Raw genomic sequence first — 19,541 nt, 5'->3', positions numbered from 1 at the left:
CAACTGCACCAAATTATAAAATATAAAGGAATAAGCCTAACCAGACAGGTAAAATATCTGTATGCTGAAAACTATAAAAAGCTTATGAACAAAATCGAAGAAGACACAAAGAAATAGGAAAACATTCCATTCTTATGGATTGGAAGAACAAATATTGTTAAAATGTTCATACTACCCAAAGTAATCTACACATTCAAAGCAATCCCTACCAAAATAGTACCTGCATTCTTCACACAGCTAGAATAAACAATCCTAAAATTTGTGTGGAACTATTGGAAATTTTGAATCTGGAGTTCTCTCTTGTCCAGCAAGAGAGTGGATGCAGACTTGAATAAGAAAGAGGCTAATGTCGGGGAGAAGACAAGAGTCTCAAGTAAGGGTCCTTGCTCCATATTTATTAGAATCAGAAGGCTTACAAACGTGAGTGATGTTCAGAAAGAGGCAATGAAACAGTGATCATTAACTCACGTGTGTGTGAGAGAGAGGGGATTTTGAGATATGCGGTGTTAGGGGGTTGGGTCAATACAAAACAAAATCCTGGCACTAAGCAGATGGCTGTTTAAAGGAGGCACCAGGCACCATGTGGGTTTATCTTAACTTGCCTAGGGGATAAGACAAATACAGCATGCTCCCTCAGGGTCAAAAAGCAAATTTTTTTTTGCTAATCAGCTCTGAGCAATTTCACCCTGCTGTGGTGGTCTTTCATCCTGTTTAGCTGTTTACCTATTCTCCAATGCTTTCATCCTTTGGAAGCGGCTTCCCACTCTATGCTTTTATTCTATACGGGGTGGGGGGGGCATTTTCACTCTGGGACTGCTTTCCGCTCTAAGCCCTTTTAACCCATTGGTGAAATCTCAGGCAATTTCTAAACTTATTCCCCACATGGGACCACAAAAGAACCTGAATAGCCAAAGTAATGGTGAAAAAGAAAAACAAACAGGAGGCATCACAATCCCAGACTTTAACCTGTATTACAAAGCTATCATCATCAGGACAGTATGATATTGGCACAAAAACAGACACATACATCAATGGAATAGAACAGAAAATCCAGAAATTGATGCACAAATATATGTTCAACTAATCTTTAACAAAGCAGGAAAGAATATCCAATGAAAAAAACAGTCTCTTCAGCAAATGGTGCTGGAAGAACTGGACAGCAAGATGCAAAAGAAAGAAACTGGATCCCTTTCTTACACCATACACAAAAATATATTCCAAATGGATGAAAGACCTAAATGTGAGACAGAAAACCTTCAAAATCCTATGGGGGAAAACAGGCAACAACCTCTTTGACCTTGGCCACAGCAACTTCTTACTTGACATGTCTCTGGAGTCAAGGAAAGTAAAAACAAAAGGGAACTATTCAGATCTCATCAAGATAGAAACCTGCTGCACAGCAAAGGAAACAATCAACAAAACCTAAAGGCAACTGATGGAATGGGAAAACATTTGCAAATGGCATATCAGATAAAGGATTAGTATCCAAAATCTATACAGAACTAAGCAAACTGGACACCAAAAAAGCAAATAATCCAGTGAAGAAATGGACAGCAGAGATGAATGGACACTTTTCCAAAGAAGACATCCAAATTGGGGGGAGGGGCAGGAGGGGAATATACACACATGAAAAGATGCTGAACATCATTCATCATCAGTGAAATGCAAATCAAAGGCACTTTGAAATACCAATTGACACTAGTCAGAATGGCTAAAATTAATAACTAAGGAAACGACAGATGTTGGTGAGGATGTAAAGACAGAGAAACCCTTTTGCACTGTTGGTGGGGATGCAAACTGGTGAAGCCACTCTGGAAAACAGTATGGAAGTTCCTCAAAAAAATTAAAATAGAACTGTTCTATGACCCAGCAATTGCACTACTAGGAATTTATCCAAAGGATACAAAAAATTCTGATTCAAAGGGGCACATGCACCCTAATGTTTATAGAACAACACAGTAGGCAAATTATAGAACTGACAGATGCATTAAGAAGATATGGTGTATATACAATGGAATACTATTTAACAATGAAAAAGAGTGACATCTTGGCATTTGCAACAATGTAGATGTATCTGGAGGGTATTATGCTAAGCAAAATAAGTCAGTAGAGAAATACAGGTATCATAGGATTTCACTCTAATATGGAATGTGAGAAACCCAACAGATGAACATAGGGGAAGGGAAGGAAAAATAAGATAAAAACAGAGAGGGAGGCACACCATAAGAGGTCTTAAAGAAAGAACAAACCGAAGGTTACCAGAGGTAGGTGGGTGGGGGATGGGTTAAATAGTTGATGGGTGTTAAGGAGGGCACTTGTTGGGATGAGCACTGGTATTACACATAAGAGATGAACCATTGTGTTCAACTCCCAAAGCCAAGACTGTATGTTTGCTAACATAAGAATAAAAAATAAATAAGGGGGAAAAAAAACAATAAAAGAAAGAAAGAAAAAAGACACATCTCTTGCACCCATTTATCTTAAATACAACCCCAATGAAAGACTGCAAGATATATTTCCCCACTAACAATTACTTATTTTTTCTTATATCAGAGGTTTAGCAAAGAAAAAAGAATGGGGTCACAAAGTCTAAAATGCATGGTGACTTCATTTACTCCCTTCCATTATTTTTTTATTCCTCACCATCAAGTTGACACAATTTTATAGCCAAAGAGGCACTTTCATGTGCACAATATCCAATTTAAAAACAACCCGTAACCCATGTTCAGTTGCATAGTACAGCCACCATAGTGGCTCACTAGTTGTTTGCAAAATCTATATTTCTATCATCATATTAATCTATTTCTGTTTAAACTGTCTGAATTAAAATAAAATAAATTTAATTAATTAATTGAGTTTAGGAACCTTTACCTTTTGCTTTTATGTGCTATTTAAATTCGATCAGAAGGGAGTTAAAAAGACAAAGTCTTGAGTAAATCATTAACTAAAGACTGTAAAACCATTGAAGTAATTAAAACAGCTATAAAAGGAATAACCTAGATAGCTAAGTGCTCTGAAAGTATGTAAGCAAAAGAATAAAACTGGCTGAGAAACAAAAACAAAAACAAAACAAAACAACAATAACAGCAAAACGCCACCTTCCCTATATCCTTCTTGTCACAGGGTGGGTTGCCTTCTTATCTACAAGCTGCCTATATTCTGTGGGTTCCAGCAAGATTTCCTGTAGAGGAGAAAAAAAATAGGTAGTGATTTCTGTCCTCTTTCCCTGTGTTTCCTTCTGTTCTCAGTTATTAAGAGCCTCCCTCAGGTGGTACAATAGACTTGTGTTATTAACTTTAATAATGAAATAGACACTTTACTGAGTAAGATAGGTTTATTCAGGAATAACAAATAATTGCAAATAATTTGGAAAAACCACAGTAAGTCCAGCTAACAAAGGAGAAGAATACTATTTTAGGGACAAGAAGGAGGAAATTGGGAGTTGTTTTGAACTAAAGTCCAGTGGAAAAAGGGAAGACTCCAAGAGTCCAACAATGAGATGGTTTCCCATGGGCTGAGTTGCAGGTATAGTCAGTTTCTTTCAGAAGTGGGGCCCATAATGGAGGACTTTTTTTCTGATGAGGGTTCTTCTTTTGGGTCTATAATTGACAGTTCTTTCTGTGGTTGACCAGAGTGTAAGAGCTCCCCCTTGTACCATCCCCTTCTAGCCTCCTGGACACTTCAATGAGGTCTCCCATTATTTTCACGGTATATAACACCTAAAAATTTATTTTTCATACATATTTGCTTGGAAAATTCCAACAGTAAGATTGATGTTAAGATATAGGAATGCAACCGATTTCTATATCCTGCATTGATTTTGTATCCTGCAACTTTGATGAATTCATGAATCAGTTCTAGCAGTTTTTGGGTGGGATCTTTGGGGGTTTCCATACAGAGTATCATGTCGTCTCCCAAGAATGAAAGTTTGACCTCCTCCTGGCCAATTTGGATGTATTGTCTGACTGCTGAGGCTAAGACTTCCAATACTATGTTGAATAACAGTGGTGAGAGTGGACATCCCTGTCTTGTTCCTGACCATAGAGGGAAAGCTCTCAGTTTTTTCCCATTGAGGATGATATTAGCGTTGGGTCACTCGTATATGGCTTTTATCATCTCGAGGTATGATCCTTCTATCCCTACTTTCTTAAGGGTTTTTATCAAGAAAGGATGCTGTATTTTGTCAAATGCTTTCTCTGCATCTATGGAGAGGATCATATGGTTCTTGTCCTTTCTTTTATTGATGTGATGAATCACGTTAATTGTTAATTGTGGATATTGAACCAGTCCTGCATCCCAGGTATAAGTCCCACTTGGACGTGGTGAATAATTTTTTTAATGTATTGTTGGAGCCGATTGGCTAATATCTTGTTGAGGATTTTTGCATCCATGTTCATCAGGGAAATTGGTCTATAGTTCTCCTTTTTAGTGGGGTCTCTGTCTGGCTTTGGAATCAGGGTAATGCTGGCTTCATAGAAAGAGTTTGGAAGTTTTCCTTCCATTTCTATTTTTTGGAACAGTTTCAAAAGAATAGGTGTTAACTCTTCCTTAAATGTTTGGTAGAATTCCCCTGGAAATCCATCTGGCCCTGGACTCTTGTTTTTTGGCAGATTTTTGATTACTAATTCGATTTCCTTACTGGTTATGAGCCTGTTCAAATTTTCTATGTTTCTTCCCGTTTCAGTTTTGGTACTGTATATGTTTCTGGGAATTTGTCCATTTCTTCCAGACTGCCCATTTTGTTGGCATATAATGCTCATAATATTCTCTTATTATTGTTTTTATTTCTGTTGTGTTCATTGTGATTTCTCCTCTTTCATTCTTGATTTTACTTATTTGGGTCCTTTCCTTTTTCTTCTTGATCAAACTGGCTAGTGGTTTATCACTTTTGTTAATTCTTTCAAAGAACCAGTTTCTGGTTTCATTGATCTGTTCTACTGGTTTTTTTGGTTTCGATAGCATTCATTTCTGCTTTAATCTTTGTTATTTCCTGTCTTCTCCTTCTGGTTTTGGGTTTTATTGGCTGTTCTTTTTCCAGCTCCTTAAGGCATAAGGTTAAGTTGTGTATCTGAGATACTTCTTCCTTCTTTAGGAAGGCCTGGATTGCTATATACTTTCCTCTTATGACCACCTTTGCCTCTCATCCCAGAGGTTTGGGGTTGTGGTGCTATCGTTTTCATTGACTTCCATATACTTTTTAATTTCTTCTTTAACTGCTTGGTTAGCCCATTCGTTCTTTAGTAGGATGTTCTTCAGTCTCCAGGTATTTGTTACCTTTCCAAATTTTTTCTTGTGGTTGATTTCAAGTTTCATAGTGTTGTGGCCTGAAAATATGCATGGTATGATCTCTGTCTTTTTGTACTTACTTAGGGCTGATTTGTGTCCCAGTATATGGTCTATTCTGGAGAACGTTTCATGTGCACTGGAGAATAATGCATATTCTGCTGTTTTAGGATGAAATGTTCTGAATATATCTGTTAAGTCCATCTGGTCCAGTGTGTCATTCAAAGCCATTGTTTCCTTGGTGATTTTTTGATTAGATAATCTGTCCATTGCTGTGAGTGGGGTGTTGAAGTTTCCTACTATTATGGTATTACCATCGATGAGTTTCTTTACGTTTGTGATTAATTGATTTATATATTTGGGTGCTCTCGTACTTGGCACATAAATGTTTACAATTGTTAGGTCTTCTTGGTCGATAGACCCCTTAATTATGATATAATGCCCTTCTCCATATCTTGATAGAGTCCTTATTTTAAAATCTAGATTGTCTGATATAAGTATGGCTACTCTGGCTTTCTTTCGTTGACCATTAGCATGATAGATGGTTTTCCATCCCCTTATTTTCAACCTGTAGGTGTCTTTAGGTCTAAAGTGGGTCTCTTGTAAACAGCATATAGATGGGTCTTGTTTTCTTATCCATTCTGTTGCCCTATGTCTTTTGATTGGAGCATTGAGTCCATTGATGTTTAGAGTGAGTACTGAAAGATATGAATTTATTCCCATTATGATGCTTGTAGAGTTGGAGTTTCTGGTGGTGTTCTCTGGTCCTTTCTAACCTTTTGTTGTTTTGGGTACACACACACACACACACACACACACACACACACATATATATGTATTTTCATCTTTTGGTAAATATATATATTTTTTTACATGTTTTGGTAAATATATATATATATGTATACATACACACATATATATATGTATACATACATACATATATATGTATACATACATATATATATGTATACATACATACATATATATGTATACATACATACATATATATGTATATATGTATATGTGTATATACATATGTATATATACATATATACATATATATGTATGTATGTATACATACACATATATGTATATATATGTATACATACATATACATACATATATGTATGTATATATACATATGTATGTATGTATACATATATATATATATACACACATACACACATACACACACAATGTAATACTACTTGGCAATGAGAAAGAATGAAATACGGCCTTTTGTAGCAACATGGTTGGAACTGGACAGTGTTATGCTAAGTGAAATAGTCACACAGTGAAAGACAGATACTATACGTTTTCACTGTTATGTGGATCCTGAGAAACTTAACAGAAGACCATGGGGAAGGGAAGGAAAAAAAAAAGTTACAGAGAGGGAAGAAGGCAAACCATTAGAGACTCTAAAAACTGAGAATAAACTGAGGGTTGATGGGGGTGGGAGGGAGAGGAAAGTGGGTGATGGTGCACTGAGGAGGGCACCTGTTGGCATGAGCACTGGGTGTTGTATGGAAACCAATTTGATATATATATCAAATTTGATATATATATATATGTATATATATGTGTATGTGTGTGTGTGTGTATACACAAAGAAAAAAAAGAGATAGAGAGACAATGCAATGATACCACACATAATAATTTACATTATAGGGATCCCTAGAGAAGAAAGAGAGAAAAAGGGGCAGAAAACTTACTTAAAGAAATGACAGCTGAAAACTCCTTTAATTTGGGGAAGAAAATGTACATCAAGGTCCAGAGAACACAGAGGACCTCTAACAAGATGAACACAAGGAGGTCCACACCAAGAAACACACAAAGTAATGATAAAGAGAATTGTTAAAGCAGCAAAGAAAATAGTTATGTACAAAGAAAAGTTCTAAGGCTATTAGCTTATTTTGCAGCAGAAACTTTGCAGGCCAGAAGAGAGACACACGATATATTCAAAGTGATGGAAGAAAAAAACTTAAAGCAAAGAATACTCTATCCAACAAGGCTATCATTCAGAATAGAAGGTGAGATAAAGAGTCTCCCAGAAAAAATGTGTTAAAAGAATTCATTGCCATGAAACCAGCATTATAAGAAATGTTAAAAGGAATTCTTTGAGTGTAATGGAAAGTTCATAACTGAAGCAAGAAAATCATGAAAGAAAAGAATTTCACATGTAAAAGCAAACGTATAGTTAAAGTAGTAGATTAACTACATATAAAGCCAGTATGGAGATTAAAACACAAAGGTAGTGCAAACAATTATATTTACCAAAAGCCAAGGGATGGAGAAAATTTAAAAATGTAAAGTATGACATCATACACATAAAATGTCAAGGAGGTATAAAAATTTATTGCTTTTGAAATGTGTTCACACTTGTGGTGCCTGTGGGCCTCAACCAGTTGGTTGCATATCTGACTTAAGCTCATATCATGATCTCATTCAACTGACTGAGTAACCCAGGTGCCACTAGATAAAACAGTTTTAAGAAGAAAGTGTCGAGTGATTCAGGATTACTTCAAGAAAAAATAAGAATTTCTAATAAACAATGTAAACTTAAGCTAAGTGGTATAGAAAAAAAATTCACAAAGAGCAAAGTTAGTAGAATAAAGAAATTTATAAAGGTTAGAACAGAAGTAGAGACTAAAGAAACAATAAAAATGATCAACAAAACAAAGAGCTGCTTCCCTGAAAGATAAACAAAATTGATAAACATTTAGCCAGACTTTTTAAGATAAAAAAGACAGCACTCAAATAAATAAAATAAGAAATGAAGTATGACATAACAGACACCATAGAAGTATAAAGAATTCTGAGAATATTATAAAAATGGATATGACAATAAGTTGGACAACCTAGAACATAAAACATCCTCAAGTATATCCAGAAGTAACAGAAAAGTTGGACAGATTACTAGTCATGAAATTGAATCTGTGAAGGGGAGAAAAAAAGAGGAAAAAACCCCCAAAACCTCCCAATAAACAAAAGTCTAGGACCAGATGGTTTCATGGATGAATTCTACCAAATACATAAAGAATGAATATCTAGTCTTCCGAAACTATTACAAAAAAATAGAAGAGTAAGGAACACTTAAAATTCACAGTATAAGGCCACCATTACCTTGATAGCAAAACCAGACACATTACAAAAAAGAAAAAAGAACTACAGGCCAATATATCTAATGACCATAGATTCAAAAAAACCTCAACGAAATAGTAGCACACTGAATACAACACATTTAAAAAATCATTCATTATGATCCAGGTATTCCAGGGATGCAACAGTAATTCAATATTCACAAATCAATCATTATCATACATAATATTAACAAGAATAAGGACAAAAATCATGATTGTCTCAATAGATGCAGAAAAAGCATTTGACAAAGTACAGCAACTATTCATGAAGAAAATTCTCAACAAAGTGGGGTTAGATGGAATGTACCTCAAAATAATAAAGGCCATATATGAAAAACCCACTGCTAACATCATACTCAATGGGGAAAAACTTTCAGTTTTTCCTCTAAGATCAGGAAAAAGACTAGGATGTCCACTCTCACCTCTGTTATTCAACATAGTACTAGAAGGCCTAGGTCACTACAATCACACATGGAAAAAGAAAAAAAAGAGGCATCCATATTGTAAGAAAGAAGTTGGTATTAACAGAAAAAACAATATCATATACATAGAAAACCCTAAAGAAACATCCAAAAAATCTATTACATAAGTGATAAATGAATTCAGTAAAGTTGCAGTACAAAATTAATATACTGAATTTTGTTGCATTTCTATACCCTAACAAGGTAGCACAAAGAGAAATTAAGAAAACAATCCCAGGGGAGCCTGGGTGACCCAGTTGGCTAAGCATGCAACTCTTGATTTTGGCTCAGGTCATGATCTCACTGTGATTTTGAGCCCCACATCAGGCTCCATGCAGATAGCACAGAGTCGGCTTGAGATCCTCTCTTTCCCTCTCTCTGCCTGCTCATGCTCTTACTCTCAAATAAATAAATAAAAGTAAAAAAAAAAAAAAGAGAGAAAACAATCCATTTACAATTGGTAGAGAAAGGACAAAATACCTAGGAACAAATTTAGACGAGGAGTTGGAATACTTGTACTCTGAAAACTATAAGACATTGATAAAAAGAAAGATGGTTACGGGACGCCTGGGTGGCTTGGTCGGTTGAGCGTCTGACTTCAGCTCAGGTCATGATCTCACGGTCCGTGAGTTCAAGCCCTGTGTCGGGCTCTGTGCTGACAGCTCAGAGCCTGGAGCCTGTTTCAGATTCTGTGTCTCCCTCTCTCTCTGCCCCTCCCCCGTTCATGCTCTGTCTCTCTCTGTCTCACAAATAAATAAACGTTAAAAAATTTTTTTTAAAAAAAAGAAGAAAGAAAGAAAGATGGTTACCAGGGCAGTGGTTGAGGAGATGAGTCAAATAGGTGACAGGGATTAAGAGTGCCCTTCTGATGAGATGTGGTTTTATAGAAGTGTGAAATGACTATATTGTACCCCTGAAAATAATATTACAATATGTTAATTAACTGGAATTTAAACTTTAATTTAAATTAAAATTTTTAATTTAAAATTTAACTTAAATTAAAAAAAGTGTATGGGGAAAAGTAAATTGAAAACGACACAAACAAGTATAAACATATACCATATTCATGGATGAGAAAAATTTACATTGTTACAATGTCCATGTTATGTAACACAATGTATGAATTTAATACAATCTCTATTAAAATCCCATTAGGATTTTTCAAAGAATGAAAATAATCTTAAAATCTGTAACAAACCAAAAAAAAAAAAACCAAACAAACAAACAAAAAAAACCAAAAAAACAAGACTTTCAAGGGGCACCTGAGTGGCTCAGTGAGTTAAGCGTTTGACTCTTGGTTTTGACTTAGGTCATGATTTCATGGTTTTGGTTTAAGCTCCACATTGGGCTCTGCACTGACAGTGCTTGGAATTCTCTCTTCTTTCTCTCTGCTCTTCTTCCATTTGTGTGCACATTTGTGTGCTCTCTGACAACAATAAATAAATATGAGAAAAATTTGAAAAAAAGAGAGACCTTCAAAAGCCAAAGTAATCTTGATAAAGAAGAACAAATCTTTTTTTTTTCAATATATGACGTTTATTGTCAAATTGGTTTCCATACAACACTCAGTGCTCATCCCAAAAGGTGCCCTCCAGAAGAACAAATCTGAAAGTATCAGAAACCCAGATTTGAAGATATACTACTACAAAGTTGTAGTAATCAAAACAGTGTGGAACGGGTACAAAAATAGAAACCTAGATTAATGCAACAGGATACCAGTTTATCCAGTTTTAAGCCCACAATTATATAGTCAATTAATTTATGACAAAGGAGTCAAGAATGGACAATGGGGAAAAGCTAATCTTTTCAATGAATGGTGTTTGGGAAAATGGATAGCTACATGTGAAGGAATAAAACTGGGCCACATTCTTACACTACACATACACACACACACACACACACACACACACACACAAATTAATAAAATGTTTAACCTGAAGCCATAAAACTCCTATAGAAAACATAAGTAATAATTTGCCTTAGTAAATATTGATGTATATGTCCCCTGAAGCAAGTGAAACAAAAGCCAGAAATAAATTGTGCTGCAAAAGAAACCATTAAAAAAAAAAAAAGGCATCATAATGAATGAGATATTAGCAAATGATGTATCTGATAAAGGGTTAATATCAAAAGTATGTAAAAAACTTACACAACTCAACACCAGAAAAAAATCCCACACACATTCCAATTAAAAGTGGGCAAATGAACTGAATACATATTTAAAAAAAATTTTTTTTAATGTTTATTTATTTTTGAGACAGAGAGAGACAGAGCATGAATGGGGGAGGGTCAGAGAGAGAGGGAGACACAGAATCCAAAACAGGCTCCAGGCTCTGAGCAGTCAGCACAGAGCCTGATGCGGGGCTTGAACTCACGGACGGTAAGATCATGACCTGAGCAGAAGTCGGACGCTTCACCGACTGAGCCACCCAGGCGCCCCTATACATATTTTTTAAAGAAGAGATACAGATGGCCAATAGGTGCTCAAACAACAAAAAGTTGCTCAACATTGTTAGTTGTGAGGAAAATGCAGTTGAACCATGATGAGATACCACCTCACATCTGTCAGAATGGCTAGTATCAAAAAGAAAGAAAACAACAGGTACTGGTGAGGAGGTGGAGAAAACAGACCACTCCTGCACTGTTGGAAATGCAGACTGGTGCAGCCACTCTGGAAGAACAGTTACAGAGGTTCCTCAAAACAATTAAAAACGTAATGCCGTATAATGCAGTAATTTCACTGTTGGGTATTTACATAAAGAAAACAGAAACACTAATTTAAAACAATACATGCACCCCAATGTTTGTTGCTACACTATTTACAATAGCCAAGATATAGAAGCAACCTAAATGTCACACAAAAGACAAATTGATAAAGAATATGAGTGTGTATGTGCAATGGAATATTCCTCAGCCATAAAAAGGAATGAGATCTTGCAATTTGTTACAACATGGATACATAAAGTATATTATGCTAATGGAAATAAGTCAGGCAGAGAAAGACAAATACCATATGATTTCACTTATATATGAAATCTAATAAATATAACAAATGACCCAATAAATAAAAAACCAAATAGACTTTTGAATACAGAGAACAAACTGGTGTTTACCAGAAAGAAGAACGTAAGGGGACATAGGTGAAAAAATATAATATTTGTAAGTACAAACTTCCTCCAAATTTAAGTCCTGGGGATAAAAATACAGCATAAAGAATACAGTCAATAATATTGTATAACATTGTATGGTGACAGATAGTGGCCTTATTTGTCATGGTGAACCCTGAATAATGCATGGAATTGTTGACTCACTTGAAACTAATATAAATTTTACATCTGAAACTACTATTAATTTTATTCCAATTAGACTTCAACAAAAAATATTTGTAAAATGTTGGAAAGAAAAATTTTAATACTCAAAAATTATATTTTGGCTGACATAAGTACTATTCATGAGATAGAAGAAAACTAATGATTAGGTAACCATTATGGTAAAAAAATTAATAATATTACTTTCGGAGTTATGAGCATTTGTGTTTTGGCAATAATCTGTAATATGTAGATATTCAGGAAAACCCATCATCTAGTTGTTTATTATTTTTAAGTTATTCTAGTATTTAATTCTTATAACAAAGGAATACATTAAACAAACTGCAAAGTCTTACAAGTTTCTTCTGTATAAGAGCTTTATGAGAGTAGTATGTCCTACACAGTAATAGTGGTATGTCCTGTAACATTTTTTTTCAGATCTCACCCAATTGTTATTGACATAGAAAGTGAACATTAAAAAACAAACAAAAAAAAAGATGGGCACCTGGATGGCTCAGTAGGTTAAGTGTCTGACTTCCTCTCAAGTCATGATCTCATAGTTCATGAGTTTGAGCCCCCTATGGGACTTTATGCTGATAACTCAGTGCCTGGAGCCTGATTCAGATTCTGTGTCTCCCTCTCTGTGCCCCTCTCCTGCTCACACTCTGTCTCTGTCTCTCTCCCCCAAATAAAAAAAATAACATTAAAAAAAATTTTTAAGTCCAAATACTTACTGTGATATCCTGTTAGACTTAGCTACAATAGAAAATTTACCTAAAGTTGCAGTTTTTACTCTCTCAAGAACTTTATTTTAAAATATTTTAATTTTCCATAAATTTAACTATTTACATTCACTTATCATGTTATTTCTAATTAAGCCCAACTTAAAATAAGTCTTGTACCTGTTACAGCCCTTCATATGGTTAAAATATGCTACAATAGTATATTTATTATCTTTAAATTTTAAGACAATAAGCAAAGAAAAACTTTACATTTAGGTCATTTCTGTGCTTAACAATAAAAGAAAATCTTCTGGGGTGCCTGGGTGGCTCAGTTGGTTAATCGTCTGACTTGGCTCAGGTCATGATCTCGCGGTTCGTTGGTTCAAGCCCTGCGTCAGTCTCTGTGTTGATGGCTTGCAGTCTGGAGCCTGCTTTAGATTCTGTGTTTCCCCCTCTCCCTCACTCATGTCTGTCTCAGTCTCTCAAAAATAAAATAAACATTAAAAAAGTTTTTAATAATGAAAGAAAATCTTCAAAGGATAAACAGAAAGTGAAAATATTGTGGTATAAACTGTCACTAAGTGAACTACTGTTACTGTTCATCTTGATAACTTTTTAAACTATATTTTATTTTATTTATTTATTTATTATTAAAAAAAAATTTTTTTTTCAACGTTTATTTTTGGGACAGAGAGAGACAGAGCATGAACGGGGGAGGGGCAGAGAGAGAGGGAGACACAGAATCGGAAACAGGCTCCAGGCTCTGAGCCATCAGCCCAGAGCCCGACGCGGGGCTCGAACTCCCGGACCGCGAGATCGTGACCTGGCTGAAGTCGGACGCTTAGCCAACTGCGCCACCCAGGCGCCCCTGATAACTTTTTAAACTATATTTTAATACTTTTTCAGTTAAATTAGAAACATTTGTAAAGCAAGATTTAGTCAATTTTAATGTAAGTCTACAGAATTTGTAGTGTTCTGTATTATTCTTCTTTCACGATTATTCATAGATATTTGCTGACTATCATATACTGTGAATAGAACCTCTTCTATAATAGAACAGAATTTCTCTTAAGTATAGTATTCTCTTGATTACCAGTTGTTGTGGGAGATAGGCTTAGGGATCCCCTGGGCTTATGCCAATGGGTTAACAAGGCATAAAGAAATACAAAGCCATAGAATGCTCACATCTCAGTTTGGGTAAATAAGATTAGCACCCAAGAATAGCGGGGTGCAAAGGTACTCCAAGAATAGGGAAGTGCAAATGCGCTAAGAATAGGGAGGTGCAAAGGCACCACAAAATAGGGGGGGGGGGTGCATAGCCCCCAGAATAGAGAGGGAGGGGCAAAGGACCCAAATAGAAACTGGCACAAAGGTACCCAATACATAGGTTTATGGAGTAAACAAGGTTAGATATTCAGGGTGGAAGCAACCCCAATTTACTTCTATAGCAGAAAAACTGCTTTAACAGAAGGATAGGGCCAACTTAGGTAAATCAGTGGACTATGGACCATTCTGCTGCAGGTGAAGCAGCTCAGAGTTGAGATGGTTAACAAAAGAAAAGGTGACTTGTTATCCCTGAGGTTATTCCCCCTATCTGTCTCATCCCCTAGGCTGGCAAAGATAAACAGACACGGCACCTCCTGTCTGCCATTAACAACCATCTGCCTATCTGCCTGGCACCAGGATTTTGTTTTATACTGACTCAAACCCCAAACACAATATATCTTCAAAAAAGCCCTTTTCCTTCATGTACCCAAGTTAATGTTTACTGTTCCTTTATCTCTTTGTACATGCCCATCATGTTTGTAAGCCTTCTGATCTTAATAAATACGGGGCAAGAACCCTTATTCAGGACTCTTGTCTTTCCCCAGACATTAGCCATCTCTTGCTTTAATCCTGCATCCTGCTCTTTTACTGGCCGAAAGAGAACTTTAGACTTAGAGTCTATGCCAATTTGTTAACATATTTAAACGTAGAGGCAATAAAATGTGGAAAAGTTTTTTCTGATTTATTAAAATCTACTTAGAATCTTAAAAAACTCACAATCTTAATTCAGTTCACCAAAAATCGGTATCTCTGCCAAGCAAAATAAGTGATATACATTCATACATTTTAAAGTTAATCAATTCTTGTCCAAAAAGTTATACAGATATTTAATTGTGGTTTTATAAATGAGATACTGTGTCCCAGAAATTGGTGATCCAGCAATAAATGAGATCGACACAAACCTATGTCCAAATGGGGCTTATGGAGAAACAGACAACAAAACTTATTCAGGTAATGCTAAACTAACATTTTAAGAGGAGTACTAAATGAGAAAATAACACTGGCACAGGTAGAGCAAAGGATATCTGTCCTTGTCAGTGGATTTTAGGCAAAATTAACTTAAAGTCCATGGGTAGGGAGAGTTCAGCAGAACTCTGAAAGAGTACATAAAATAGGATAAGAGAGGATAAGATCATTTTAGGGTAAAAAATAATTCGAAAGTAGATTAAGAAGCTAAATAGTTTATAATATGTAAAAAAATAAAATAAAATACTGGGAAACAAAAAGGTGATGGTATGGAACACCAAGCAGACAAATGTCCACAGTTGTGGGGAATTAGCGTAGGAATTCCCTGAGCCTGTACTGATGGGTTAACAAGGCAAAAAGAACTACAAAGCCATAGGATGCTCACACCCCAGTTTGGGTAAACAAGATTAGGTAAATAAGTACAGAGAGGGCAGGCCCTAGGTCCCAGTATTGAGAGGAAAGGGCAATGGTCCCAGGATAGAGAGGGTGGGACATAGGCCCCAATACAAGGTATATGAGGTAAACAAGATTAGGTGTTCAGGGCACACACGCCCCCCAGTTTAGTACTATAGCAGAAAGCTGCTTTTACAGGAAGGAAGGACCAAATTAGGTAAACAGGTAAATAGGGCTATAGACTGCTGCAGGGTGAAGTTGCCCAGAGCTGAGCTAATTAGCAAAAGAAAGGTGCCTTGCTGACCCTGAAGTTATGCGCTCTTTCTCCTCCCCTAGACCAGTTTAGGTAAACAGAGGTGGTACCTCATGTTTGCTGTAAACAACCTTCCACCTGGATGCCCAGGTGCCAGGATTTTGTTTTGTGTTAACCCAAACTCCTAACCCTGCATATCTTCAAGACCCACTTTCCCTCACACCCATGAATTAATGTTCACAGTTTCATCGTCTCTTTGTGTACGTCCATCACCAAGTTTGTAAGACTTCTTATCCTAATAAAAACGGAGCAAGGACCCTTAATAGGGGCTCTTGTCTTTTCCCAGATATTAGCTCTCTCTCACATTTTAATCCTGTGTCCACTCTTTTGCTGGACAAGAGAAAACTTTAGACCCAGGGACTGTGACAGTCAATAGGAGGTTGGTATGGTTCAAATATTCAATCACATAAGTTTTGAATGTGAAAGTCAGACCATGAAGAACTCATTCACCAGTTAACAGATATTCCTTGGGAGCAATAAAACAGCAACAAATCATTTTAACACAAGCCTTAATAGAGCAGCAGCTAAGGAAAACTAACCTAAAGTTTGAAAGAGACTTACCCTAATAAATTGAAATGTTTACACACACAAGGAAACTAGTAATATTAATATTAAAGTAACATTTCAGGGGCGCCCGGGTAGCGCAGTCGGTTAAGCGTCCGATTTCAGCCAGGTCACGATCTCGCGGTCCGTGACTTCGAGCCCTGCGTCAGGCTCTGGGCTGATGGCTCAGAGCCTGGAGCCTGTTTCCGATTCTGTGTCTCCCTCTCTCTCTCTCTCTGTCCCTCCCCCGTTCATGCTCTGTCTCTCTCTGTCCCAAAAAAAATAAATAAACGTTGAAAAAAAAAAAAAAGTAACATTTCAATTCCTGAATGAAAATAAAACACAAGAACTGGAGGCCAAAATATTGTTCTACTTAAAGGAGGAAAGAATTTATTTGGGCATTTATCCCAGAGAAATAAAAATTTATTGTTCACAGAACCTCTAACTGGCAAGCATTATTCACGACAATCCAAAACTAGAAACAACTTAATTATCATTCAGAGGGTGAAAGGTTAAATAAAATGTAATTCATCCCCACAATGAATTAGAACTCAGCAATAAAAAAAAGAACACATCATTTAATCTATACAACAATTGGATGCATCTCCAGGGAATTGGGTTAAGTAAAAAAAGATAGAACTAAAGGTTACATACAATTTTATTCCCATTAGATAACATTCTTGAAACATCAAATTACTCTTAAAACCTTAGGGATTTCTTGTGACGAGATCAATAAAGATTTCTTGATATTCATGGCAAGCTTATTTCAAGGGTACCTGAGGTTATGTTAAGGAGGTGACTTTTGGAAATCACCTGAGGATATAGCTGGTTGCCAGGAGAACCAACTATGTGATTAGAGGGTTGGAAATTTAAGTCACACTCTCACCTCTATGAAGGGAAGAGCAGCTGGAAGTTTAATCAAAAACCAATGGCCAATGATTAATCAATCATGCCTATGTAATGAGGCCTCCAAAAAACCCACAAAGGATGGGGTTTGGACAGCATTTAGGTTGGTAAGCTCATGCAGATGTAGTGTTTGCAGAGATAGCATGGGAAGTTCCATACCCCTTCCCATAAACCTTGCCCTATGCATCTCTTCCATCTGGCTGTTCCTAAAATACATCAGTTTATAATAAACTGGTAATCTAGTAAGTAAAATGTGTCTCTGTGTTCTATGAAACATTCTAGCAAATCCACTGAACTTAAGAGGATCATTGGAACTTCAGATCTATAGCCAGTAAGTCTGAAGAACATGTGGCAAGGTAGACCTGTGACTAGTATGGAATGACCATAGGGAATGACAGCTGCAAATGCCTACTGATGGGCTTTTCCACATGGGTAATTCTATCTGGAATGGATCCATCACCTGCTAGCATTCAGTTGCACTGCTTTGCATACTACTTATGCACAGTACTGCCACAACTTCCCATTAAAAAATGCAAGCCCTGAAAAAAGTAATCAGAATTCTCCTAAATCATGAAGTTTTGCTCACTGGAGTAGGTTTAACATGCTAGGATGTACTTTCCATTTATTAATGTCTCATTGAGGATAGGGTAAACTCTCCCAACAGAAATTAGACTTTGAGGGGCGCCTGGGTGGCGCAGTCGGTTAAGCGTCCGACTTCAGCCAGGTCACGATCTCGCGGTCCGTGAGTTCGAGCCCCGCGTCAGGCTCTGGGCTGATGGCTCAGAGCCTGGAGCCTGTTTCCGATTCTGTGTCTCCCTCTCTCTCTGTCCCTCCCCCGTTCATGCTCTGTCTCTCTCTGTCCCAAAAAAATAAAAAAAAAAATAAAAAAAAAAAAAAAAGAAATTAGACTTTGGTTGGGCTTCCTGACTCTAGGCAGACCCAGTAACCTACTGTTAGGAAAACTGGCTAAGATTTTTGCAAAGTGCAATCACATTAGCTAATGACCAATTCATACCAGTGGCAAACCCCTGCCCAAGGGTGTTGTACTGGATTAAAGTGACAGGCAGTGCCCTTAGAAGGAGAGGGAGACTCATCTCTGATCAGGACTCTGACTTATAACCAATATGATACAGTCTCTCTCACTTAGGAAGGTATGGCCCCTCTCAAAGGCAAATACAGACATGGCCACATTTTCTCTGTTGCTGCACACCTCAGTGTTGTTCCACATCAACCCCACGGTAAGACAGTATGGGTCTTAACCTTGGCTCCTGGTGGCACAAGATCTAATGGCTCAATACAGATGGTCCTAGAACCTGGTGCCTTCACCACCTAAGACACCTAGAAAATGAAAATTAGCAAGTTCATCATTAAATGCAAAACACCTGTTGCTTCATGCTCTGGTAAGCCAACATGCAAAGTGCTTGTTCTATGCTTGCAGGATCTTGGCGCCAGCCCCAAACATCCTATAACCACTGGGCTAATGGACACTGAACCCACTCTTACTTGATAAGGACATTTTGGATAGGGAAGCATCTGCCTATACATCCTGCAAGTTCCATTTAGTCACCGGGGAAGTCCACTGAAGATCTTCCAGTGACAATAAATAAAGTCAAATCCCTGGGGGATAACAGAGAATTAGAAACTGAAAACTTGAAACTTTACTCCTTATTTTCAAAATATATTTTAAAACTTTGTACAACACAAGGCTAAGATAATGGCTAAGATAATTTAATACTGGCTCCAAGCTATTATTCAACACCCACAAATGAGGCACCTAGCCTATATTTCCAGACCTCAAAATGTATAACACTTTAAAATACTCCCATAGATGGCACAAAAACAGACACATAGACCAATGGAATAGAATAGAAGCCCCAGAAATAGACCCACAAACGTATGGCCAACTAATCTTTGACAAAGCAGGAAAGAATATCCAATGGAAAAAAGACAGTCTCTTTAACAAATGGTGCTGGGAGAACTGGACAGCAACATGCAAAAGGTTGAAACTAGACCACTTTCTCACACCATTCACAAAAATAAACTCAAAATGGATAAAGGACCTGAATGTGAGACAGGAAACCATCAAAGCCCTAGAGGAGAAAACAGGAAAAGACCTGACCTCAGCCGTAGCAATTTCTTACTTGACACATCCCCAAAGGCAAGAGAATTAAAAGCAAAAA

General features: G+C 36.8%; 1 protein-coding gene and 1 pseudogene across 1 annotated transcript in view; one reads left to right on the top strand and one right to left on the bottom strand.

Moving 5' to 3' along the window:
- Positions 1–19,541, top strand: part of LOC115508046 — a 150,046-nt pseudogene that overhangs the window by 68,495 nt on the left and 62,010 nt on the right.
- LOC115508048 (oral-facial-digital syndrome 1 protein-like) overlaps positions 18,274–19,541 on the bottom strand; it is a 36,888-nt gene continuing 35,620 nt past the window's right edge. Inside the window, exon 17 of the mRNA XM_032592299.2 lies at positions 18,274–18,699. Coding sequence (XP_032448190.1) covers positions 18,668–18,699 — 32 coding nt within the window. The 3' untranslated portion in view covers positions 18,274–18,667. The remainder of the gene's footprint in view (positions 18,700–19,541) is intronic.

The sequence above is a fragment of the Lynx canadensis genome, chromosome Y, assembly GCF_007474595.2.
Source record: "Lynx canadensis isolate LIC74 chromosome Y, mLynCan4.pri.v2, whole genome shotgun sequence".
Classification (NCBI taxonomy): domain Eukaryota; kingdom Metazoa; phylum Chordata; class Mammalia; order Carnivora; family Felidae; genus Lynx; species Lynx canadensis.
The sequence above is the reverse complement of the archived record's forward strand: the minus strand, read 5'-3'. Positions and strand labels throughout refer to the sequence as shown.